This window comes from Acanthaster planci, linkage group LG14, assembly GCF_054643075.1.
Source record: "Acanthaster planci isolate LZ-2023a linkage group LG14, COTS_SCS, whole genome shotgun sequence".
Taxonomy (NCBI): Eukaryota; Metazoa; Echinodermata; class Asteroidea; order Valvatida; family Acanthasteridae; genus Acanthaster; species Acanthaster planci.
Window position 1 is genome coordinate 5,575,047 of NC_141790.1, and position 26,620 is coordinate 5,601,666.

Genomic DNA, 26,620 nt, shown 5'->3' on the forward strand with positions numbered 1-26,620 from the left:
AGGTGGTGCAACAGGCAAACAATATGGCGCCAGGGCTTGGTAGAAGTTGTCGAGAATGAGCGAACAGCTATCATCAGTCAAATGAAATTCGTCCGCATGATATAATGCCGCGGACGACCACTGGATATGGGGATGCCAAATAACACCCCCGTGAGCGTTTCCAAATAATGAATGAACGTACGCGTTCAGCGAACGTCGCGCAAGCTCGAGGGAACTCTGCTTTAGGGCGTGAGGGTAAGTTTGGCGGGGCAGTAACTCGGAATAAAAAATGACAGTATGCGGCAGTGCTTCTCTGGTCAAATTGATGCATTGCCGTGCTAAAATACTCAGTAAATGTTTGTGTACAAGCCCCAGGTCGTTGGCGCCAAACTGCAGGATGATGACGTCAGGTAAGATCGGAACTGCCGACCACGCTTCCAACAGGAAATCGGAGAACTGGAACATCTGGAGTCTTCGCCATCCCATCCAGTGGATATAGGCCAGCCGATTGAGACGCTCTCCCCAGGGCGATGACCCCGCCACCCGAGCACACCAGCACACAGAGCCGTCCCCAATGACCAACACAGTTGGCTTGGCAGGGGCCAATTCTCCCAAGAAAAATGAAAAGAAAATCGGGACAAAACACGAGCAAAGTACGTAAGCTGATACAACATGTAGCGTTCAATGGAAAATAGCTGGGGGAATCCGAATGTAACGTCGGTAAGCCCCAGACTTCCAACGCCCCAAAATTTTAACATCATCCTCAGACACACCTGCCATAGCTGCAGACGTAGCTGTCCCTATGCGAAAAGAATGAGGTAAATCTGGCGTCGTAAAGCCCTATAAACTCAAGGGCACGACGGAGTACCGCGACAAACTGGTAACGCGTGACAGGACGCCCATCGAAATGTGACATAAACGGGTCACGGGGGGGATGTGGAGTAGGCAAGATAGGACAAAGTCGCCCGGACGGGGCACATAATGTTTTGCCGGCTATGCGCTGCTGGGATGGAAACTACATAACCATGGCCATATCGATCTGTTTTCGAGTGACGTAGGATAAGTTCGACCCGTAAAGGGAGTCTTTGACGGTAACATCAGACCGACACAACGGGCTAGAAAATTGGTGGGATTGGGCAGTAAATTCCCCAATGCGAAGGAACCCAAAAAACGCAAGTAAGAAAGCCACTCGGAAAAGCCGAGCCTCGAAATTTACTCGAGCAAACGGCCTGCAAGGCCGGGACCATACGACATAAGATATCATAAGTGATAGGGCGCCGTCTGTCGCGACGACTACTACGCCTACGACATCCTTCCAGTAAACGTTTGACCAGAAAATGTTTAGTTAAATCAGGATAGCTCATTAACTGCAAATCGGAGGAAACCCCCGAGACGTAAGAGGTAATCGTTGTGGGGGCATACCCAGATACGGACAAAAATGCAATAAATCGAACTATCTGAAGCAGGGAGGGGAAGTGCGCGGCGTCGAAACCATGGGTTTGACTAAACCATTGAAAAAGATGTCAAGCCCTCTGATAAGACAAGTTCGTGCGGGGGGCCACCGCGTCCTGCAAAAGACTCTGGACCTCTAACTGAAGACACTCCACAGGTTGTCGGGCAAGGGGTCATATCGCGGTCTGCAGCGGGTGCGAGATGACGAAATCTGGTCATCTGAAAACGTGAAAGAGCATCAGCAATGCCATTATCCAGGCCTGGAACGTGCTGAGATCAAAACTGAATATTGTATGTGAGACATGTCACCACGAGGCTGCGCACCAAACGCATCATTAAGTGACATTTAGACGTTTGTCTGTTGATGACACTAACTACAGCCTGATTGTCACACAAAAATATCACACGTTTATTATGCAATGGGACAGCCCACTGCTGGACCGCAAGCACAATAGGGAATAACTCCAAGCAGGCAATAGAAAGGGACTGACTTTTTACATGCTCGGGCTACTTCCCTTGACACCAGTGCGCAGCAAAGTAAGCCCCAAAACCAATTTCAGCAGAAGTATCAGTGTACATGTGCAATTGGTCACTATTGTACCATACCGAATCCGGAAACATTATCGTTCCGCTGAAATGTGACAAAAACTGCTGCCACGCCCGCAAGTCTGCTCGTGCACCTGAAGTGATGCGAATTTTGTGGTGAGGTTTGGAGATACCCCTAGCTAGATCATGCAAACGACGGAGAAAGGCCCTACCAGGTCTTACCGCCTTACAAACAAACTTGAGACGACCTAGCAGGGACTGAAGATTGCGCAGCGTGATTTTCTTCTGATCGAGCACACTCACAATCGTATTTTGTAAAGCAACTTGCTTATCAATCGGGATTTGGATCTGCCGTGCAACCGTATCGATCGCTAAACCCGGGAAAGTGAGGTCTGTAGCTGGACCTTCGGTTTTTTCTTCCGCGATGGGAACCCCAAATCGCTGACAAACTACTCTGAAAGATTGGAGGGAACGTGCGCACTCGGCTTGACTAGCCCCAACGAACAGGAAATCATCCAGATAATGCACAATGTTAGGAGATTCGGCCACCTTACGAGTACAGTACTCAAGGACAGTACTGAACCGCTCGATATAGCACAGCCCACAGGCATGCATTTATCAAAATAAAATTGGCAGTTATGGGAAAAACCAAGCAAATCGAAATCGCTTGGATGGACGGGAAGTAAACGAAAGGCCGATTTAATATCCGACTTAGCCATCAGGGCACTGCGTGGTAAACCTGCGATCATAGTTATCGCCTCATCAAAACTCGTGTATGAAACGGTGGTGTCTGCGGGATAAATGAAATCATTCACCGATTTGCCGATATGGGACGACAAATTATGGATTAACCGAAATTCACAAGGAGTCTGTTTGGGCACCAGGCCCATAAGTGAACAACGGAAATGAGGAAGAGGCTGGGACAAAAACGTGCCAGCAACGCGACCCAAAGCAACTTCACGATCAATTTTTGACTGCAGAATGTTGGGATGTTTGCGAGCAAATGCAGAATTACGAGCAGAGGTACTAGCCCTGGGACCTGAATAGCCTACCCGGAAACCGCGCAAAAAACCTTCTTGCAAAATGTGGGAGGGTAAGCCCGTAAAAAAGGGAGCATACTACTTAGTTTTACCGGGGTTGATGCCAGCTGCCGGCACCCGTGCTGTGACGCGAGACTGTGAGTTTCCCCGACAACGGGTTGCGGGGTGGCCAAATGCCCTGCAGGTGGAGCAGCGATGCGCGAAGCGGCACAACGAGCGATTGCACTGACCGCTGTTGAAGTCGTTACATGTAGGTTGACCAACCCCGGCGACTGGGCGCCGACCAGGCCCGAAATCGGACCAGGGGTTGGTGGCAGTGGAGGGGGCACGCACGCGTTGCTGGTACGGACGAAAATTATGCTGGTGCGAAACGGGTGCACCAAGCAGCACCAGCCAAAATTCGGCATCAATAGTTTCCCAAGAGCGCAACGGCACACGCGCCTGTTGCAATCGAAACTGGATGTCGTACTCGCGCCAACCATACCCCATATGTCGATATGCTACAGATCGAATAGTGTCTGCGTACTTCAGTAACGAACGAGCATGGGTAGGATGTCGCAACAAATACACAGATGAAAAAACTAGACACGCTGACGTCCACTGCTCGATAGACGTAATACGCGGAGCCTGCTTACGGGGACGAATCTGCCAAAATGGGGACTCATCGGACCCGACTGTAAAAAGTGTCTCGTCAAAGGAATTATCCAAGCCGGTGCCGCGCGACGACTTCAACAAGGTTCCGAATTCTACGTACTCCCCCCTCCAAATTTTGTCTTTTAGATGTTGAGGAATCGCGGCCCCGAGATCGTCACAGACGCTAGTTAATGGCATATTCGAATCGGGAGAGGAGGTAATTGACAATGTGATTGGAGCTGAAGTTCCCGACACCACGGGCGTGACAGTGGAAGGTTGTGGGGCGAATGCAAAAGGAGTAGCAACAGGGGACTTATCCGGCTCCAAAGTTTAGCGCCGAGCTCCCTCCAGGCCGACTGATGGTAGCGGGCGCTGGCGTTGCATGGGTAGCCTCTACACTCGCACTGTCTGGAATCATTCGACCGTAGCCAACGGTATAATAGTGGTATCCGGACCGGGCGATGCAAGCTGCGGTGCAAGGGCCGCGACCACCGACGCATCTTGACGGGAAGACTTGCGAGGCCGCCCCTGAGCACGCTTCGCTCCACTCGTCGGCCCAGAAGGAGCCCGCCGCTTGGAATTGGCGCGGGGCATAGCTAACAAAATTGCTTTTGCAAAAAAGACAAATTTTCTCTTTTCCAACCAAACTCCACGGCTGCTCAAGCAAAAGTGACCGGGAGTAACTCTCTCCAGTGCTACTACCATTTTAAGGTCACGCTAATTCGAGGCATAAAATCACCGTGCCAGCAACCGCAAGTGAACACTACTGACCCACTTAGTGACAAGAGCCTCCAATGTCCTGCGGTGATAAATTATTTGAAGCTGCAACTTATTTTGCCTCAAATTGAGTATACTAAATTAGTAGCGACTCACGCGGGGTGGGTAATTGTAAACGGTTGTAAAATGAAACGTGATTTAATCGAGCAAGCGAAACTGGACGTACAGAGACGAAAGGCATCACATCTGCTTGGTGAGACAAACCAAAAACAGAAATAAAGTTTATAAACCGAAGCAAATATTTATCCCCAGTGATTTGATTACCGATTAAATTTTTTAAAAATGTTTAATTTCGTTAAATGGAAACAAACTATAAAACAAAAATGTCAAACCAAAAAACCAACGTAAACTGTTTCTTTTGCAAGGACACGGTTGAATCTAATAACGTGGTAGATGCAGTCAGTTGTATTCATTGTTTAAACTCTGATGCATTGTTCGAATGTATCGACTGTAACGAATGCCACAGTTGTCACAAATATCACAACGACGACAACGAGCGACTCAAAGCCAACAGCGATCCCAATGTTAATTACGGACCTTTTGATTCCAGCAAACTGAATATTTCAAACCCCGTGATAAAAGAAGGCACTTATGCTATTCTCCCATTTATTATAGTCACGACGGCCAAGAAAAGCGCTTGTTAATTATGACAGACACGACTTGTTACGGCATGAATCCGCTGTATAAATACGGCACGCGAGATATTTTTTGAATCTGAAACGCCTATGAAATTAAAGGTGGATTAAACTATGAATTAATTTAAAAATTAACTTAAGCCTCGGTTGTCCTCGGATAACTGAGGTTAATTTAACGTCGCTTAAATAAATAAACTTTTAAAAACAATGAACGATTACTCACCATCAGACGAACGAGAGTTATTCGTTTTGTTTATTAAAAAATCAGCGTATATAAAAATCGAGGAAGAAGACACATGCCCACACGTCAATAAAAAAGAATAGAAGACGGAGTGTATATTGCCCCGATTGTATTAAAATACTACAGCCTTATTCGGACTTTGAAGCAGAAAACGTAAGCGGCAAATACAACCAGCGCTTTGTTTACAAAAAGCCCAAATCTAAAACTAGTATAATATTTAAAGAATTAGACGACAAATTAACTAAGGAACAAGCAGGTCTCATAAAAAACAAATTAAACCAAGTTTTAGCAGGTAAGATCTCCAGAGGCAAACCACTCAGGGCTTCAATTGCCGTCTGTTATCAAGACGTAACGAAAGAAACTGTAGGCAAAGTAAAAGACCTGTTTCAAGTCTCGAAGAAACACTTTTGCGACGCCACCAATAAATTTAGAACCAGTTAGATTTTTTAAAACGGTTTATTTTGTATCAGGAAACGTACCAGAAAAGAGTCTATCCTGTACGTAGCTCAACCGATGTCACCCTATTGACAAAAATGTGTGATTGTAGTGCCTCATATGTGTGTGATTCCATTGAGGAAGTGAATGCATTGTGTTGTACTATAAAAGTAACAACGGTGAATGCAGTTGAAGTCTGTGTCTTTTATCGGTCTACAATAACCAGTTAATGTACTGTGGCGGCGACACTCGCCGTCGCCCGCCGGTCGACGAACACCGAAGTACCCACCAACAGCGGGCGGGGCAATCCCACAAAATTATTTAATAAACCTCACATGCACATGAGCAGCTATGTACACACAAGGGGGGATTATGTCACGAAGGGAGGACTCTAGGCCTGTCCGTTTGTTGGAAATATACCAACCCTAAAGGAATGACAATCAACGTGGCTACCAATCTACCAAGTCAGGTAAATCTCAATAAACCTCAGTACACATAGTGTCTTAGAGAGCAACAACAACAACTGTTTTATTGACCCAAGTCAACCTCACAGTACATGTATAAGCTTCAACTGTGCATCCAGGTCTGTGACTAATAAACCTCAACACAGCAATCAATTTATGCAAGTGATCATGGAACATAAGCATAAAGACTGTGTAATAACCCTCGTGTATTACCACAAGTAACCCACAGCGACAATAACCCTCACTGTGGCACCTAGTATGATCAACAGTAACAATGTCATGCAACTGCACACACTAGCCCAATAAACATAGGAGTAACCTCGTAGCAAACCCCAAGACATGCAAGCTTCGGCTTAGGTTACGGAGCTCTGAGTGAACCTCAGTGTGACCACATGCGTCCAGGCCGACAGGCTTCCAGCAACCCAATCCCACGTAGTGAGAACACTGTTGCACAAGCCACACAGGCGTAAACGTCTCACACCACTCTTGCTCAACCTACAGCCACCAAACTGACACTCAATCCCACTTATTATAAGTGATAGTTTGCTAACAAATATTCTGAGGTCTCACCGTTCGCTGCCCTCGACAGATCGCCGAACACCGCGCTGCACAACCCGCCAGCTGTGTGTGAGGCTGAATTAGCGTTTCGCTCTATCTGCACTGCGATCCTTCTACCACGATGCCTGGAGACGAACTAACTACCAAATTACTGACTACGCGCCAATGGATGCGCCGCGCGTCAGGGAACCAGACATGTATTACTAAACTTGCATCAGTCCACAGACTGTTTCGCCACAGTACTTACATGCAGCAAGAGAAACAACAGAGTGCTCAGCGATCGGACAAGCATCAAGTAATCATGGAAGAAAGGAGTTAAAGTCAATATCTCCATCATGTTGCCAGCTACCGAAAGAATGTGAGATTAAAAGATACTGCATCTATTTATAATTGAGGGAAACTTGGATCAACGTCATAGTAAAACTGTGTAGGTATTTTCAAGTACAGCTGTTAAGATAATTGTGCGGTTGGAAAAACAACCTTCTAGCGTATCCGAAAAGTGCTGGCATATGCTCTAGACGTATCCAGAGAAAAATTACTTGAAAGTTTTTTTAACCTACTGTGATAAAAAAATTAATTTAGAAAAGGCCGCTCTCTTTAAAGACGTTTATAAAAAAATGGACACACATTCTTTTTATTTGACCAAAAATCCACAGACGTTTAAACTGAAACATGAGATCAATAACACAAAAGGCGACAAAAGCCGTTAGAGTAAAAAATCTACAGTTTAAAGCTGGGTATTTCAACGTGACAAACGCTACTGAAATCGAGTGGGATACAAACTTTGATGGTAGACCCGCTGGTGTCAGTGGTGAAAGACCATCTGGAATACCTTCAGAGGAAAGAAGGGATGTAGCCTCAAATTCAGAATTAGTAAAAAGAGCTAAAGACAGACTGTTACAAGCAAACGAAAAGGGGACTTTACAAGAAGAAATCAGAATCATCACTGAGGAAATTGAACAGCTCAATTAAGAAGTCAAATCGTTAGAGGCGCTGTTAGGCCAAGGACAATCATTAGACACGCGAACTCGTTTACATTTTGAAATCAACAATAAAGAAATCGAATCAGTGTCATTATATGAGGAGCAGGGAAAAGCCTTATAAGAGATTTACGAGGGCACCCCCTCCCCAGCTCAACCAACAACAAACCCCCAGCACAACCAACAACAAAGCCCCCTGCGGGAGACCAAAACCAACCCGGAAGAGACAGGGACCATGACATAGGTAAAAGACTTTTCCTCACAGGGTTAAAAGAACCTATATACGATGGGCTTCATTCTCAAGGCTCGTTTCAAGCTTTACTCCAAGGTGAAAGAGGAAGCATCGTGGTGTCTCCCGGTTATTACAGCATGGACTGGTTGGACTTTTTAATAAACTCGATCCCGGTTGTATCTTTCATAGTTAACTGAGAGTCTAATCGTTGAACCGCTTCGGGCAGGAACAACCTGAACTGTGTCGAGTTCAATAAACGGCTGCTCAGTCCAATCGACAAAAGTTAGAATGCGAGTGTCCACCTGTCCCTGAGATCAGTTCCCTGGTCGTGTGCATGCGGGGATAATAACCATCTTACAAATCAGTTGACTCGTCGATCATATTACACTTCTTCATCAAACTGCATCTTAGGCAGCAAAGCACGCAATTCCACTTCACGTGGCCGATCGACGTATCCAACCGTTCGATGGCCGGGGTTGCGCGGAATCCCGAGGGTTGAGAAGTGCCCCGGAGAGTTGGGGAGTTGATCTGGAAGGTGGGGAAGTCCGGTTGAGGGGGGTCAGGTAGGTGTAGGAGGGTAAAGTTGGTCCAGAACTCTCTTACGCCTACGACTGGTTCTGCCGGTTTCGCCAGGATGTTATCATATGGAAAATTAATTTCGTATCTACCTGGAGTAAATATGGGTGTCCACAGTGGCTCCGGAGTGACCCATAACAACTGGCATCCCATCCAGGGGAAAAAAAGAAACGATATTCTTGTCGTGGTTAAAACCTGATATAAACACCCACCTGACACCTCAATTTATTGGCTCAGACCAGACCGACGCGTAATGAACACAGGTGGCCTTGAGTGCTGGTAGGCTGTTACAGGGAACACATGCTTAATTTGGTACTGGGTTGCGTAACAATGGCATCGATGTAGCTTCATCGCTCTTTCTTCATTGATCAAGAGAGATCCATCGATCGATGTAGGAGAACGATCGATCGATGTAGGAGAATGATCGATCGATGTAGAACGATCGATCGATATTGAAGAACGGTCGATGTGTTGCCTCCAAGTTTTTGCCTCAGGTGTTCCATGTCATGTAAAGACTGCAAAAACGTAACAGGCCCGCTAGGCCCACCTTCAGGCCGAGGAAACGTTGACGGCATGCCCAGATTGGAGCCAATTGGTGGGGTATGAATGACGGACGCAATCCAAGAGATTTTTTATGCGTTTGGGTGCTGGTTTGAATATCCCCAGCGAAGGTCGAGAACCAGACGGTTGGTCAAATTCTGGGTAGGGACGCGTCTGGATTTGTGTGGTTGATGAGAACACCAGACGGCTGGAAAGTTGGCGTGTGGAAGTTACAGCCTAGTCTGGAGATCTTCTTGCAATCAGACAGTCAAGGAAGTGTTGGAATACCAGGACGTTCAAACCGGGGAACGTTGACAGGCCGAATGACATGGTAGAAAACCCCAAAGGTTTCTTCTGTTGTAGATAAATCAAAGGAATTTGCAATCCAGTGGGGTACATTCGGATGCTTCACATCCACTTTTCGGACCCACATGCGGCTCCCAGCTTGGAATTGGAGTTACCATTCGGAGAGTCTCCACGCGGAACTTTCTGGGACGGACGAACCTGCTCAGAGGCCTCAAGCTCCCACTTGCCGAGCTGTGTCTTTAGTGTGAGGAAAAACATGGAAGATTCAGTCGGCAATGGTCACGGTCGGTCAAGTCAGTCGTACCGAAAACGGATGTTGGGCACCGACCGTCTTGCCAATGTTGGTAGGAATGTAGCTTACAGGCACACCCAAGAAGAGATTTCCAGCCGACGTCTGGCCGACGTCTGGCCGACGTCGGCATGACGATTTCAATCGCGACAAGTCTGTTGAATAACGGTTAATAAGTGGACCGTGGTCGAGGCACAGTCCTGATTTTTAATTATTTTTAGGTCAACAGCAGTCTTTTCAGTGTTCTGCATTTGACATTTGATCAGATTTTTATATCAGACTATATGATCTTACATATTGCAGTCGTCTTTTTCAGTCAACGTTTTTAGGTACTTATTTTAATATGCAGATCAAAAATTTACGCATTGTGGGTGCGGCCGTGTTAACTATGGGGTCCTATCTCTTGATATAACAAACATAATTATTTTCTTGAGCCATGTTAGAGGGAAGACTATATTAAGGCAAGGACAGGTATTGTTTACAAGGAAAACGTGTATATTGTAGTTTGAAGAGTTGAACACGAGTCGATGTTTGCATCCTGAACGTATATATTAATGTTTTTTAACCTGTTTACAATTTTAAACAGAATATTGTTGAGTAGACTAAATACACCCATACTTTTTGGCGTCGCGATTTAGGGACTTTATATTGAAATTGTATAACTTCGCATTCTCAGGGTGTTCTTATAAAAGTGAACCAAGTTTCGATCGAGATAAATGTACATGTATCTGTTTTAATGTGAAAGTCGCTGTGGTAATAAATTTGAATTTCATGTTGATTCCCGGCGAAGAGCCGTGACGTATTTTGTGGACGACTTATTACTTAATTTAAAAAAATAAAGCTAACCACGAAATAATCACCTCCCCCATCAAATCCTACCTCTGTTCATGCTGAACAGCCGGGTTTCGATACCTTTTATATAGCCAAAAAAAGATACTGCCAGCCACTGGCCAAATTCCATGGGACTATGTATAAACATCTCCGGCACGTGGCCCCACGGAAATTCAATGGGATTATTAACATAGATCGACCCCAGGGCAAGCCAAGGCTTTTCATTCATCAATGCCAGTTGCCTTGTCGATCTGTGTAATATTTTATACACAGGCCTCCGAGTTCATCGTCTCTATCGATTGACCTGATAAATTGACCATATAAAAAAGTTTTTGCACCCTTGTTTTGGATGTTCGGAAAATCTGCGAAAATTGCTCGAAGACAGGGTTGATGTCTCGTACAGATCCCTAAGAGCAATTGCTACCAAGTCCGGAGAAAGAAGAGCATTTTCTTCACACGTAATAAGAGTGATAAGATTGAGAAAAAGGCAGTACACCAGACACCGTGACGAGGCTCTATCCAAATTGGATAAGGTAAGCTTCAGGTTTTACTTGTTTTTGTCGAGAAGGGGTTCTTGCTGGAAAACTGACCTTTTTAGCGGCAGTAAGTAACTTTGGAATGGACAGAAAGTAGCTGAAGTCGCCTTGGGGTATTAAAGCTACCATCGAAGTCTATTTTGTCGTCTCAGGAAGACACATTCTGAAGGTTGGACTTTGGCTGGACCGGGTCATGATGCGTATCTTGGGTGAGATTGCATGCAATTTCAGATACGTGGGTTGAATGTCTGCTGGACTATCTAAGCCCGCACTGGCAGCCGATGCGTGTCGGCATTGGTTGGAAAAGGTAACAGAGCGTGGATGCAGATCGGCAGGCAAAGGATCCGAATGCGATGGTGTAGGGGGCGCTTTAGGCTTCAGATCGAGGCGACTGTGTCACTAATTGGACCATTCAGCTGTATATCTACCAACCTAATGTTCACTTTTTCAAGCAATCTTTGTCTCGATCTCAAGGTGCAATGAAAACAACGCGTCACAACACTCTACATATGCACAAACGCTGACAAAAACACGGATTGAAATTACGAAGACATGCCTACGTTTCTACATTATATAAAACGCGTATGCTTTTTACCCAACCCCAGACTGATCAGTTCCTAGAGCAATCGAGGGACCCAAGTGTCTGTTTAAAGAATTCTGGGGAGCAAGCCAGCCTCATCATGACTAGGACTGGGGAAGGGAGTAGCAGAAAGCTGCCATATAAAAAAAGTTGAGTGCGATTTTTTTTTTTACAAAAAATATAGACTGGCAGAACTTGTAAATCTTACAGGGGATTTTCAGTTTCGCTGACATTTCAAAGCAGATTTAACGAATATCATTTCTACTGTAAACTAACCAAGAAGAATCCTCTGTTGTTTAAGATGCTGCAGACAAATAAAAACGTGGAGCTGGGAATTGGAATATGCGTCATGGGCAAAGAAACATTGTGTTTAATCAAGTGTAAAAAATGATGACAGCACAATCCTCCATCTGTTGCAAGCGACCCTCTTAAAACAGGCAGGGTCGTTTAACTGATGGATGAGCGCGCACTAGCAGTCGATCAAAATAAAGCAAATGGCACTTGGGAACTATATGCACATTGTAGGTCAACTATGCACATGTATGTTGAACCTAGTTGCCTCGTTGCAGTTATTGTCAACGAAGCATACTCACGTGAGGAAAAACAAAACGTCATTTTTGCTTTCTAGCGCCTTCGAAGACCCGAAATCCCATGCCACCCAGGCATGCCACATCTCTGTGACTTTTGCTGGTGTTTGTCTCGTAACTCCTGACACAGTGCTCAGAAGAAAGAAAAGGGCATCATACATATGGTAGAAGTTTCTGCATAAAATCGCAGTTTTCCACAAAAATCTGATGAAATCTGTCGGGCCAAAAACACATTTTTCAGAGGCCAATTATTTTAAAAAGTACTGTCATAAAGAAACGTGTCATCTGTACTCGACTGTGGTGACGGAAAAACACACAGTTTTCGGTGGCCCTGATTACTCTGCTATTATCTCGTAAGTACCCACATGCAGAAGTAGCCGCACCGAAACGCGTCTGCTCGCACAAACACTTGGCAAAAGAAAAAAATTAGATTAATTTTAAACTACCAAAAGTTCGCTTATTTGGTTATTAAATCAGAGAGCAGCCTTCGAACGCCAAAGAAAGAAGACTGACCAAGCAAGATTGTAAATACACAAATACAGTCAGTTCATTACGAGAAATTAAGAGACTCAACGAACAACGCCGACAAAAAATAAATTTAAAAAAAGGCGGAGGAAACATTTTCAAGTGGATGTCTAGTTTGGATGTTTGAACTAAAACCAATTTACCTCATTAGCCGTCATACATGTACACGCTGCCACCGGGATTTCAGTTCTGAAGAAACAGTTCAAGGCTATAAGATCGGTCGGCAGTAACAAGGTTTTAGGAAAGTATGGCATCCTCCTGAAGAGTACAAAAGCGTTCTGAAGTGTAGGAGCGTGTCTTCTAAAAAAAAAAGCCCACCTTTTGTTTGTTTGACCCTCTTTTTCTTAGTGTCTTTCTTTTCCATTATCTCAAGAATCGTTTGATGAAACGATATTAAACAGTCGGATCATAAGATGATATTTAGGTTTGGGTGGGTTCGATGGGTTGATTTTTCTGTTTCAAGAACAACTGGTTGTCTTTCAACGACACTTGAGACTTTCAAGCAGGAGAAAATCGTTAATCAATTCTAGCAAATACACCAAGGATTACTCAAAAGCACCGTAGGCACCGTAAGTTCGCAAGCCTGAAGAAACCCGAAGCGAAGAAACAATAAGCAGCAGTTACAATTTTAAAGGTGGGAGGAAAACACCACAAAATCCGGTGGAGACAGAAAACCTAATCTACATGTAGACCAAACCGGTATTCGAACCTACTCCAGGTAAGCTTTTTAGGTAAATGGCAAATTTCGAAAGCATTTATAAAATGAAATTACGCCCAAGATTGAGTGGTTGCAACCCTACACATGTACAAAAGTACACTACTTGCAGACGTGGACAAAAAAGGCTTGCACTTTATATAAGAGTTACTTTGTGGTTAATAATGAAATTTAAGCAAACAAAACAACTGCACATTAATGGAGAGTAAATTTGAGAGCCAACCACTTTATTACTACTATTGCATCACATGTTTTTTTAATACAGCCAACAATAATTCGAGAAAGATTACTCTAAACTACACAATGCTGACAGGCAATATACTGAAACCAACTATGTCTACCTCTACTTTATAAACCTAGAAGTATTTTGAAAAGCGAAATACAGAAGGTATTCTTGTGCTCTTCGCAATTCAGAATTTTAAAAGAAAGTATCCAACCCCCCCCCCAAAAAAAATTGTAAGAATTCAACCGCAATTGACATTTAACATCTGAGTTCGTGACAAATGAGTTTCTATTACATCAATTAACAACGCGCACTACGCCTTCCTATATTGGAAGTCCAACAACTATGCCAAACATCCTCTTGCAGGATGTAAAGCTACAGATATTAATATAAACCCCTTGCCTATATGATTGCCTAAAAAATATGAGAAAAACATTTCACAGCGTTTTATGCTGTCAGATGACAACATTTTGTACATTCATCAAATACTGCGGCCAATGACAGACGTGGTTCTGCAAATACGCCTCAAAAATGGTTTGTTGTAATACTTTCGGGATGTGGTACCTTTAACAGTGAAGAATTAATTTCCAAGTAATTACTTTTTCAATGTTAAACAGTTCCATGTTAGCCTGGGGCGTCTGAAGCGGCATGAGTATGGGGGTAAGATGGGTTTTTCTCAAGTTACCATGTTTCCCGATCAGAACAAAGTTTGTTACCTAAACTTCCCAAATTATCCTACCATTTCTGACGTTTAACGTTTAAATTTTGACTTTTTTGGTGGTTCAATTTATATCCATATACAATGGCTCAGAAAATTAGTATTCAGACCGTATGCTAGTAGAGACTGAGTCTCTATTACTGCGATATCGAGAAATGGTTTATAAGAAGGCCGTTCAAGCACTTTAAAATAAAGATACAAAGATATCTATATATTATATACATATATAATAAAAATATAAAGTAGGGTTATACTGCAGGGCCTTACACACTTAGAAAGGAAAAGGGGAACGGTAATCAATTTTATCTGACAGCCTATACGTCACAAACCTCGTGAAATCAGACCAATCACAGGGCTCTGGCTGTTTTCATGAAATGAGGCGCTTTCCTTAAATGTTGGAGGATATGCAACAACATAAAAAAGGGGAAATTTCGGTTTGCAAATATTGGATTGGCTGTGTAAAAAAGATATCAGACATCACCTGTACGTGTAAAAAAAATACGTTTGTACCAATGCGATAAGAAATCCATATTTGCTAACTCAAGTTCAAAGAACGTTGAAGTTGGACGAAAATTTTGGCGATGACCACTGAAACATAGTAGGGGCACGGGGAGAGGTCAATATGCACACACGTGGTAACACTCCTGAGTAAAAATCTACTTCTATGCACCCCTGATTTTACCTGGGTTAACCAGTTACCAATTACAGGGTAATTGGTATACACAGGTAACATCAGGGGTACATGGAAGTTAACCATGTAATTGTTGTATCTTCATTGGAATGTACACCTAGATTTGAGCATGCTTCAGCAATTTATGCGGTAATGGAGCTGTCTATACTTCTGTAAGGCTAGAGAGAGTAGCGCCAGCTTCAGATTTTGGAAAGAAATTGGTACAATAGTAGGTACGGGTAGTGTTCTCCCCCACAGCAGTGAGGGATGAGTCACTATATATATCCGATTTACCAATACGCCTTTTCCCGTTCTTGATTTTGATCAAATGCAGTACACCCTTTATTACTACAATGCACCGCGGCGCTACCGCTATGTACGTCCTTTTTCGGAGTGCAAGGTCCGAGCCAAAGTGGCGGAGGACGGGAGGGCGTCGACTGTTCGCTTGCAGCCCCGTCCCACAACACTGTGGGGGAGGACTCCACTGCACTTATCCTACCCAAACAGTCCCTGCCTCTGCAGAGTAGCACCGTACTCTGGAAGAGGGTTGGCAAGGAGACACTAAAGGTGAGGAAATCCGTGTGGAATGATGAGGACCCACCAAAGAAAGGAGGCCATTACGTAGAGCAGCAGGTGGCTTGCCCAGTGTGGTCCTTGTGGTTTCGTTGAAGAGGCTAGTATTGTCTCGATATCTTCAGGACACCGCCAAAGAATATCGGCAAGGTAGATACCGTTCTAGCATCGTGAGCTGCGATAGGGCGGCTGGGTTTGTGATTTAGGAAGGTCGACCATTTTTGACAGGCGAACGTGATGGCTAAGGAAACCCAACTAGCCGTTGTGTCTCTGATTGCTGCTCGATGAGGTTTACTAATGTAATGACGGAAGAAATTAGAAGATCTCAGCTTTGAGTCGTGAAAGGACGGCAAGGTTTGCTACTAGGCTGTTCTTATGAAGTTCGAGACGAAGATATCTTATTGGTGGGGTGAATTCGAATAGGACCGTGTGGGCTTCTAGGGCTAGGGTGACATAGACGCCGATCATCCGTGATAGATACTATCGGTAATCCATTGCCTCGTAACGCAGAGTTACTAGAGGTAGAAAAAGCAGCTTCAATGAGGTGAGTGATAATGAGGTCTTGATAAAAGGCGCGGAGGGAAAACTTTTGAAGTGCTCAAAAACATAAGATATGCCCCACCAATGAATGAGTTGTCTTAGAGGGGAACGCTCAATAAATATCTATGTACTAAGAAAAGATAATTGAGGCCATTTTTTTCCGAGGGAGTGGAGCCATCAGGGAAAACCTGAGTGAAATATAGCCATGACGACAGAACGGTAGTTGCGTACGAATGCTAAATGTAGTTTGGAGTAAGTAGGGATAAGAAAGTCGACCACTGCGGTTGCAGGCGTGTTGGTAGGAAACACACAACGACCTGCCTGCCATAAACGTAGAAAATTGTTGTGTGTTGGTGTAGCCTCAGTTCAATACCACAGCCCATCGCCAAAGGGGGCAATTGTCTGATCAAACAGGACAGATTTGCCCTAGCCGTTGTGCTGCAGGGACACATTGCGCTGGAGATCGCCTGGAGTTCCGCACTTTGAAGAGACTTCCCAATAACTGAGACCTGGAAGGTCTCATACCTTTTACATACCCCATGTAAACCTGGACGGGTTGGTAGAAAGTCATTGCCTAAGGATCTATCTTTGGGAGAGGGAGGTCGTAAACCAGATGTTTCCGTGTCAGCTACCAGCAAAGTCCTGACTGGATGAGGTCCATTGTAAAAACTGGGAGATCGATCAGGACACATATTTTGGACGGAAGAACAGCAGTAAGTGGGCTGGAGGGGCCCTACTAATGAAAACGTTAAGAGGTATCAGGTCCACCAGACTCATCATCAGGCCGAAGAGTTGTGTTTGTGTGCCTGAGCACAAGAAGAATCGGGAACTGCATCTACACCAATCAGGGCATGAGTTTGGGACAGATCTGAATATTCCTGAGTGATGAACAGCAGACGGCAGCTCATAAGGCTAGTGTTGACTGCAGTCTTGCCTGGATAACTGTCTACGCCCAGTTAGCTGTCGAAATGTTCGAATGTCGGAATGGTGAACTGGTGTAGGTAGGCGGCCAAAACTTCAACCATTTGGGTATTAGACGTCGAGTGATCAAAGGGCAGATCGAATCCAGAAAATTCTTCCAGTGTACAGGAATCAGAGGAATCTGTAAATCCCTATATGGACTGAAGGCGTGAAAGTAAGTGATTTTCAGATCAATCAAGTATGGCCAGGATAGAGTCGATAGGGGTTGACACACTGTGGAGTGTTTGTGATCCCCCATGCAGAACCTAGGGGTGAATGAACCTCTGTTTTCTCTGTATTTTTTGTCTCCAATCCAATGCCTGCCCATTCGATCTTGTCCGAGGGTTTGGAGTAAAGAATTTGGTCAAACATAACGGCACTCGTATCCCAAGGAAAACACCGAAGGGCAAAAAGGCCCGGGGCGTGGATATCAAGTCAGTGTAGCAGGCCGGTGGATTCGGATGCCAGGGGTGCCGCCTGGGGAGATGTGGCCACAGATCCGCATTCCAATGACATATTTGCCGGGACAGCCCCAGGAAGTGACAGGGTGTCGGTCCGGTAGCGCTATTCTCTATTTCACGCCTAGATGCCCTCGTTGAAGAAATCTCGGTCGACGGAGGGCTGATGCGTACGTAGCAGGCCAGTGGTTTCTGTTGTATGTGTTACGGTCTACGTTGTGCCCGTGTGGCTTGGCATTGTATCCACCAGGACCGTCCCAGGTGTCAGTGGGGGAGTAGCCCAGGAAGGTGTAGTGTTTTATTTACGCACGGCTGACCCTTTGGAAAGGGGTCTAAGGGCGGTGGCTCATGGCGTGAGGTGGTCGACTTAGCTGGCATGAGTAGTGTGGGGTCAACCCTCCGTGAGCCTTTGTGAGCCATGCCAGCAGAGTGCGGTATTCTTCGGTAGTAGCTGTTGGAATGAGAATTGCCTCAAGAGATCTCGTCATCCCGTTAGCGACACTCGGGGAACTGGGTGTTCTGACCACTTGCACCACAGCTCAGACCCCTGTGCGTACTTGGTGTTGGCTAATGCTGGTTCTGCGTAGAATCTACGTCAGAAACCTGCAAGCATGCACAAAGAAAGAAAAAAACACAAAAACAACACCCACATAGGCAGTAATTATGTACATGTACAAGAACCACAGTTTATTGCGGATATGTTTACAGTTGATCCATGAAACAAAAACTCAGAAGGAGTTTGAACTGCCAGACTCATCGAGCACTTTGAAGTGCCAGAGTTGCAACTCTTTCTGCATCCTTCCTCCATGGTTGATCACATTACCACAGAAAATGGAGCGAAAGTGGAAACTCGAAAATCTCAAAAATGCAAAAGACACTATCCATTATCGATGGCGCTAAGAAAAAGAAGGACGAACATGACAGCAGTGCCACGGCACACTGTGGTAATAGAGGGCGCACTAGAGTTGATCAAGGTTTAACGAATGGCAAAAGGCGAAAAGGGAATTTGCAGAGATAGTGACCGTTTGGGTAGGATGAGCGCAGTGGACTATACCAACTGCCCAAATGCACTGATGCATACACCTGTCAGTTTGTTTTTGAACAATGTTGACACTAATGTCACAACTCTCTACATGGCTCTATGATAGTACAGGCTCATAAGCCCTTAATGTAAAATGTGCGTGCGTGTCCTTTGTCTTCCGTGTATTTTGTTAAATCAGAGTGCATTTTGAGAGGCTCTAGCTTACTACATTTGTAATGATCGAATGTACAAAGTTCATTTCCCAAATAAGCGTAGTTATCATTAAATAATTATTCTTGGTACTGGTAGGCGAAACGTACCCAGAAAGTGAGTACATTTTCTGAGCATTTTTCTGAGGCTAATAATGTTATACATTGACCATAACAATGTTTCCATAAGCATCTTTTTGGATTTATCAAAAATTTTTGATACTGTTTCGATCATTAATTGGAACATTAAACTGTGCATGAAATAGCCCAAGATTTGTTTACAGTTACTTTATGCCAGCGTGTATCAATTCACACAGTTATTTTATTGTTAAGGGGAAAGCATGTTCTACAGTTTCAAAATATTCATGGGCACAAATGAGAAATTTTGACGTGGTCTACGCAAAAAAGAATGATTTAAACTTGTCGCATTTATCATCACTACCCCTAGGCTGCATAAACATTTAAAAATTCGATAAAGTAAGAGCATTCAATAAAATCAGTAATGAAAATAGCATTCTTGGCTAAATACAGAGTATACGTGTACTTGGCTAAATCGTTGTATACATGCAGAATTTGTTTCACTCTTTCCCTGTTTGGGCAACTCTAAAGTTAAATCATTAGTAAATGCAAGCCTTTACCCCATTTCACCTCAATACTCTGGAAAACGTTGTGGTTTATGTAACTTTTAAGTGACATTCCATACAATGAGATGATCTTTTGTTACATGTTATAATAATTCAGTCCTCATATACATTGCAGTAACACATTATCATGAGTGATAACACTTTGCCACAGATACCAATTCTTACATCATGCCTACTTTTCGTTGGTCTTTTTTGTTTCCGGAGCGTTCAAAAAACATGAAGTCCTGAAAGGGAAAGAAAACAAAACAAAGAAAATTAAAATCATCAATCTTACTGTATATTTTTTATGAAAAATGAAACCATGAAAAGCATAAGAAAGCTTATGTGTGTGTGAAAAAGAAGCCATGGAAGAGGCTTTCCACTGATATGCTTTCTTGCAAGTAAAAAGAAAATAACATTGGTAAACACTATGTAGACCAATATAAAAATACATATAAATATTTAAAATACAGTAATGTTATGCAATAACATTACAATCCAAGCACGTGCGAACTGAACACGCATACATTTTGTTTGTCATATCATCAGTCGACCAAAGATATTTCAGTTATATACCACTTTTTGAAACGAACTTCAAAGTTTGACGTCATATTTAACCTAAATAAAATCTGCATGGGTTACATTCACAGTGGAAATATTGAGATGCCATTTGTGAGAAAGGCACAGATGAAGCAGATCGGTCAACTTTATACTATGCCATTACAAAGCTAAATTATACTAGTGTACATGTACATGTAACTCTGAACAGGCTTGGCTTATTCAGAACATCCCACTGCCACTAAGATCTGGGTGTCTTGGCATGCAATATATTAGACATTCTTGAGTAATTGTACATTTGTAATGTTTCAACTGAATCCAACCTAGAATCTTTTGGGTTTTTTCATATATCCTGGCATATTTCAAAAACTCATATTGTCACACATAATAGAAGACTCCCACAGGCTTGGAACCATATTTAAAAGCGTATTTTACCCCCCTTTTGTTTTATGCTAATGAGCATAGATATATCAATAGCTTTGCTCATGAGCAAAACTGTAATGGCATCCCAGGAAGAAAGCTTCAAAATTACATTAGTTTGTACCAAAAAGGTCCTGCAATTTTATGCATTTTGCAGGACTAACTTTTCTTTTCTTTGCTGATTCATTTTTTTATGTGCATACACATGTAGTTATAAGTTATATATCAATAAGTTATAAGTTGTATATCAATCCCTCTCTCAGAAATGTTTTCAGTGAGTAAATTCTGGGTCCACAGTTTGAACAGAAAAAACCTATGCACTGAACTATGTCTTCCCTAGAAGACTTAACAGAAGTGCCCTTCGGTTGACAGAAGGGCACAGATAATTTTAAGTGTCTAGAACAGTGCACTTTTCAATCTATTTAACCCTTTTAAGAAACATAATTTTTTCATACAATGAAGAAGACAACAAAGTTGTTGAAAATTTAAAAAAAAAAAAAAAGAAAAATTCATGGCAGCAACACTTTTGCTCTCTGTGGTAAATGCACGTGATTAGTTCAATGTTTTAAAGACACCATGTAATAAAATTGTTTTACAGCAACTCTTCATACTGTAAGAGTAATGTTCCAACTAACCTGATTTTCATTTGTGCCTTGCTATTTTAAACCTGTATTTTGGAGCCTCTTGGGTTATGAATTATGACATTCATGAGCAAAACTATGTTGTCATCAAAGGCACGGAACCTCAGCATTGTATTGATTTGCGCAAGAAAAACTGCTCTTGTTAATGTTCATTTCTTTACCAATAACTCGGCAAGTATCACTTTTTCCAGTAATTTTTTCAAAGATCAAATTTGGGGTTCAAAATTTGAACCTAAAAATGTAAATTGAAAAGTGTCTTCCATGATAAAAACATCACAGCAATAACACCTTCACTTTCCTGACGGAAAAGCTTGGACAACTTTTAATGTTAAAAAGTGCACTTTTCAATACACTTACCTCCAAAGGGATTACAAATAGTTTCCATACATTTAAAGGATCCAGGAAATGAATTTTTCTTGGAATCACTTCTTGTGTACCTCTGTAATATATGAAGACTGTTTGACATCTATTTTGAGTTACGTGAACTGAACCGTGCACTTTTTCACACATTAAAAATTGACCAAGCATTCCTGGACAAGTAAGGGCACTTTTGCTTTGATGTACATGTAAATCCAGGAAGACATGCTTCAGGTTGCATGTTTTCATGTTCAAATTGTGAACCCCAAATTTGGTATCTGGGAACATTTCTGTGAAAAGGATTTTAGCTGGATTATTGCCATATACTTACACAGTAATAAATTGGCCAAGAAAATGAAATCTGCCACAGCAGTGGATAAAAAATTTAGGAATTTTCTGTGCACAAATCAGTGCAACATTGAGATTCAGGACCTTAGATGACATCATAGTTCTGCTCATGAACATGCAAATACGCATTAGCATAAAACCAAAAAAGCAGCAAAATATGGGTTAAAATTGCAAAACAAAAATTTAAAGTCAGGTTAATTTAAACCCAAACTTGCAATTTCAAGGGTTTTTAGTAAAAAAATATAAAAACATTTCTATTTCCTGGTTCCTTTAGAAAGACTTTAAAGATGTACACAATGTGACTCTACCAAGAAAAAATAACAATTGTACGGAAGCTTTAATTCCATTAGGCAGTATTACAAACAAAATACAAAAGCGATGAGTCTTTCATCCTAACTTCTCAGAGGAAGAGAAATTTCAATTGAATGGGATTTGTTATGTGTTTTGTTGCCTGAAAGGTCAAACCACTATACTAGTTGACATAAGAAAACAACATTGCACTGCTGCAGTAAATCAGAACTGCTAGGCCCGCTTTCATGTAGGAAGCAATAGACCATTTCAGACTAATTTCATGTCTAGAAAGTTTATTATGGTACCTGGCATCCACAGGAGACCAGGAGACCAACACTTGGCAGAAGTCCTCACTGTGCCCCAACCCAGTACGAAGGTGACCTATCACAATTGTCACCAGTGAAGGGAAAGGAAAGCTGGCTAACATCACTCATTTAAGGGTTCTGGCAGATATTGAGAGAAGGGTACTCAGATATGGAAGGCTCCTGAAACCCATCCAGCAAGCCCAGCTTGCAAGGGCAACACAACATGGCCAATAAGGCAGGTAAAGGAAACCATCTGCTTCAGAGAGATGTGATCAAAGTCTCCAGTACAGGGTGAAAGGCCCAATTCTGTAGTAGCTAATAAAGCTGTTGAAAGAGTTCTGACTATTTGGAAGAGATGTGGGTCCATCTAGAATGGTTTTAGGCAGAAAAGTGTCATATTGAGGGTAAGAACTGTGCCTTCTGTTTGAGTGGAATGGGTGTGGAGCACCAGAGGGGAAAACATAGGCCGTAGTGGTGGAGCTGCTTAATGTGCCTGTGATTTAGTGACAGTGAACTTGTTTGTTGGCCAAATGAGTACATACTCCAGGGGAGTAGGTATAGCAGTGGCTGCAGTGAGGGTCCTAGTAGAATGTGTCTGACAACTAGACTTCTTGGACTTAGATTGGGAAGAGGTTGCTCTCCTAAAATGAATTAACACTTTGGTGTGAGGCCAAGAAGGGGACATAAAAGTTTGGGAGAAGACCTGGCTCAAGAAAAGTAAATACTCAAGGAAGATGTCACATGTAGAACTAGAAGAGACTTGGGGAAAACTACTGCTCACACGCCGTGAACATACACCATTATGTAGACTTTACCATGTGCAGAGGTCAACAGGGTCAGCTCAGTCTAAAGAGTTAGAGGAGACTGCAGAAAAGGAGGCATATCATCTGCAGACAGATAGGTATCACCCACTAGACAACAGCCAGCATAAGCAGTGAGTCACTGCAGATGGGACATATCACTTCCTTGTACAAGCCTAATGCTGCCCTGCAATAAAAAGAGCGAGTCAAGTCGCTAATTTTGGCAAATACCATTCCATTGATAACAAAGCTGGGCAAAATGTACATATACTGTAGTTTAACTCCAGCACTGATGATCATGCTTTGCAAAATTTTCATTTAGTGCTTGGAATCAAGTACATGCCATTTTCTGTGCAATGTACTCAAATCTCAGACCTTATTTTCAGTTTTGAGTATTTTTCCAAGATTTATTATTTACGCCAATTAATTCACACAATAATGTATGGGAAGCACAGGAGTCAAGTAAAAGTTTGCCAGACTTCAGTTCACATGGAAAAGGAGTGTTTAGCATCCAACTCCGTAACTATCATGGCACAGCACACCACATCATTCAGAGTTTAAGAAAATACTGTGACATCTTTGATATTCATGCCATCTGTACAAGTAGTTGGTGGTGCACTGTATGACCACTATTTTGTGACACAAAGCATACTAGTGTTCAATGGACTGTGAGACATGAACAAATGAGAAGAGACCAGAGAGAAGCTCATTTGTTGACTGATTGGAAGATCAGAGATTTCAAATTAGAAGTAACCTACTGTATGGATCTAAGTTAATGACAATAACTCACATATTAATAATGTAAAAAGTATCAAACTTCATAGAAAAGTTACCATGTCTCATCTTTCTTTGTGCCAAATTGCTACATTTCAGCTAACAAGAGGAAAGATTGATACCAGTGTGCATTTTATCTCCTCAGAAATTATTTGAAGAACACTGATTTTTCAGGCAATGATGCATGGCACTTCCTTGAAAATAATTATAAAAAATGCAATGAAGAGAGATGCGTGTATATTAAGAATGAACAATTGTGAATGTTACCAGAAACAGAGGAAACTTTATCCTCTATGGATGAATATAGATGCTAACAGCAAACTGAAAACCAAATACAAATCCTGCAAGTATAACCTACATGTAGTATAAGAACAAGGTAGAAGTGCATATACATGTAAGTCTCAGCTAAAGATCAACTCCCCTCACTCCTAATCAATCTGAAGAGAATTCTTGGACAGCAAATCGAAATCTGCCTACTCTACTGTGGAATGGGATTATTCAGCAGACTGCCCACGCTATGTAGTATTGTGTATTGTCTATGTAGTTCTGAAAAGGACAACTTGCTCAGGTCTATTCATGATTTTTAAATGCTTCTGCTCTCCCAGCACACCTACTGCAATGCTTATATTGTCTCCTGTATGCACTTTGATTACTGAATCAGGCAACTGTATGGACTCTGAACTGTTCATGTTAAGCAACTGTGTGCTGTTCAATTAAAATGCTACAGGCACTATTGTATGTACCGCAATTTTTTATGCAAGAGAAATCTTTCGTCAAACCACGTAATGAGTCATACGAGTATATGATGACGCAAATATCTATTAATATCTTTCATACGCATTGGTCTAGTGATAGCTTTTTCTAGGTTTCAGTGTTATTAATACACAATTCTCTTGATCTCAGGTGTTAACTTGGAAGCCAAAAACGTGGACATTCAAAATAATTAGCAATGAACAGTGTGCTTTTATATCCATACATGTTTCTTTTTCTTGGTAATCGAGGAAAACTTGATGCTCAAAGAGAGAACTAGCATGCTTGACAGTACGATACTGAAGTAAATAAGGGTATCTTACAGTCATACCCCAGAACGACTGTAAGGAAGGGAATAGTAAATTAATGCACTGTCCGATTCCCAGAGTTTGGAAGGACTGAATCCACTGCACCAATGTCCCTTCGAACTAGTACGAAATATCTACTGATCTGGGACCTAATGAAAAAAAAAAGGTGGAGAAATCATACACCACAAGAGAAAAATCAAATAACAAATGCTACATTCCTTGTTTAAACTTTATCACGGGACCTAGAAGATATATACAAGAAGGGAAATCCGGGATATATACCAGAATAACAAAACAGGATGTTCCTCCGTTAAACTTTATTTCAGTAACTGGAAGATATGTACAAATATACAAGGAGTAAATATGCAATGTCTAACAGGCAAGGGAAAGTCTAGGGACAAGACCCGACTAAGGTCAAGTCTAGGCGAAGGTCAAGGGAAAGTCTGCCATCCGTGCAAGACTGAACACAAATATGGAAAAAGACTTCGAAAAGCGATAAAAGGAACAGTCCTACCATTCAGAAGGACGAGAATGACCAGGGAAGAAAGAATAAGGGAGTTGATCGAGAAATGAAATGGCACAAAGCTTAGTGAAGGAAAACTCTCGAAAATATCAGAGCTGGACAAGAGGACGTCCATTAGTAATGGCCCTAAGAAAAGAGCAAGATCATAGTGGCCACTTCCGCGGGAGTTGAGCGAGTGAGGGCGCACTTCCAATTGATCGAGAATTTAGCAAATGGAGTAATGGACATAATTAGGAAATAATGCATATGTATTGGTAATCTGTCTAAGTTGCAGGCAGTAGACTGGTGAATTCAATCCAAAATTTTGTTCTAAATTGCTATTAAATAAGTCATTACAGGGATAACCTTAACGTGTATAAGACAGTTTCTACTATACACTGTACTTACAATTAGGAAGCAGGCTCCCAGCATGACTGCCTTCATTTTCACATCCAAATCCATGGGAAATGAAATACCGAAGTTATCTGCATCAGTAAATACCTCCTTAGCAAATCCACTCCACTGTTTGGATATTTTTCCAACTTTTGTGTTGCCATCTGCTGAAAGAACCTGTCAAATAAAAGTCACAGATATGGGCACTTGCATTTCAGTTTTTTTACTGTTCCTAGTTTTATTTTGAATTAAGGCAGCATTTCAGCTAGCCTTTTTCAGCTTTCTGCAGGTGGGGGAATTTACGGCCCCGTCCAAATCTAGTGATTGTTTCCACACAGTGGCCTTACATGATATTCGGTTTAAAGATGTGGCCCGTTCAATTATGACCCTAATCCTATGATTTTCCAAAACAGACCAGACAGGTTAGTCTGCAGTCCTGTGTTTTCACAAAAATGGGTCATCTCCCTTGTGCCCAGTTTGTCAAGTAACCCAATACCTATGCCCACAGATGCCAGGAGTTAGTCCTCTGTACATTCATTTTGATGGGTCCCCTTAACTTCCTGTCAGTTTCACCGCATCTTCCAAACATGCATGAGGAGCCTTGAGTTACCCCCTCGGATTTTTAGCCAACGTAGTTTTCGGATCATGACAGCTGCAGAGGCCACTATTAATGGGGTCCCCAATTCACAAATCCAGTCAATGGGCCGGTGCCACCATGCCA

At 42.6% G+C, this 26,620-nt stretch overlaps 2 protein-coding genes across 3 annotated transcripts in view; both read right to left on the bottom strand.

Moving 5' to 3' along the window:
- lipt2 (lipoyl(octanoyl) transferase 2) overlaps positions 1-26,620 on the bottom strand; it is a 447,804-nt gene that overhangs the window by 346,820 nt on the left and 74,364 nt on the right. The window lies entirely within an intron of this gene.
- The window catches only part of LOC110983239 (phospholipid scramblase 1-like), a 93,125-nt gene continuing 80,168 nt past the window's right edge, over positions 13,664-26,620 (bottom strand). The window contains exons 6-7 of one of the 2 annotated variants that reach the window (XM_087145538.1): positions 25,915-26,076; positions 13,664-19,697 (exon numbers count right to left, since the gene is read on the bottom strand). In XM_087145538.1, the coding sequence (XP_087001664.1) occupies positions 19,635-19,697; positions 25,915-26,076 (225 nt within the window). In that variant the 3' untranslated portion in view covers positions 13,664-19,634. The remainder of the gene's footprint in view (positions 19,698-25,914; positions 26,077-26,620) is intronic. The other variant, XM_087145539.1, reaches the window with a different exon arrangement.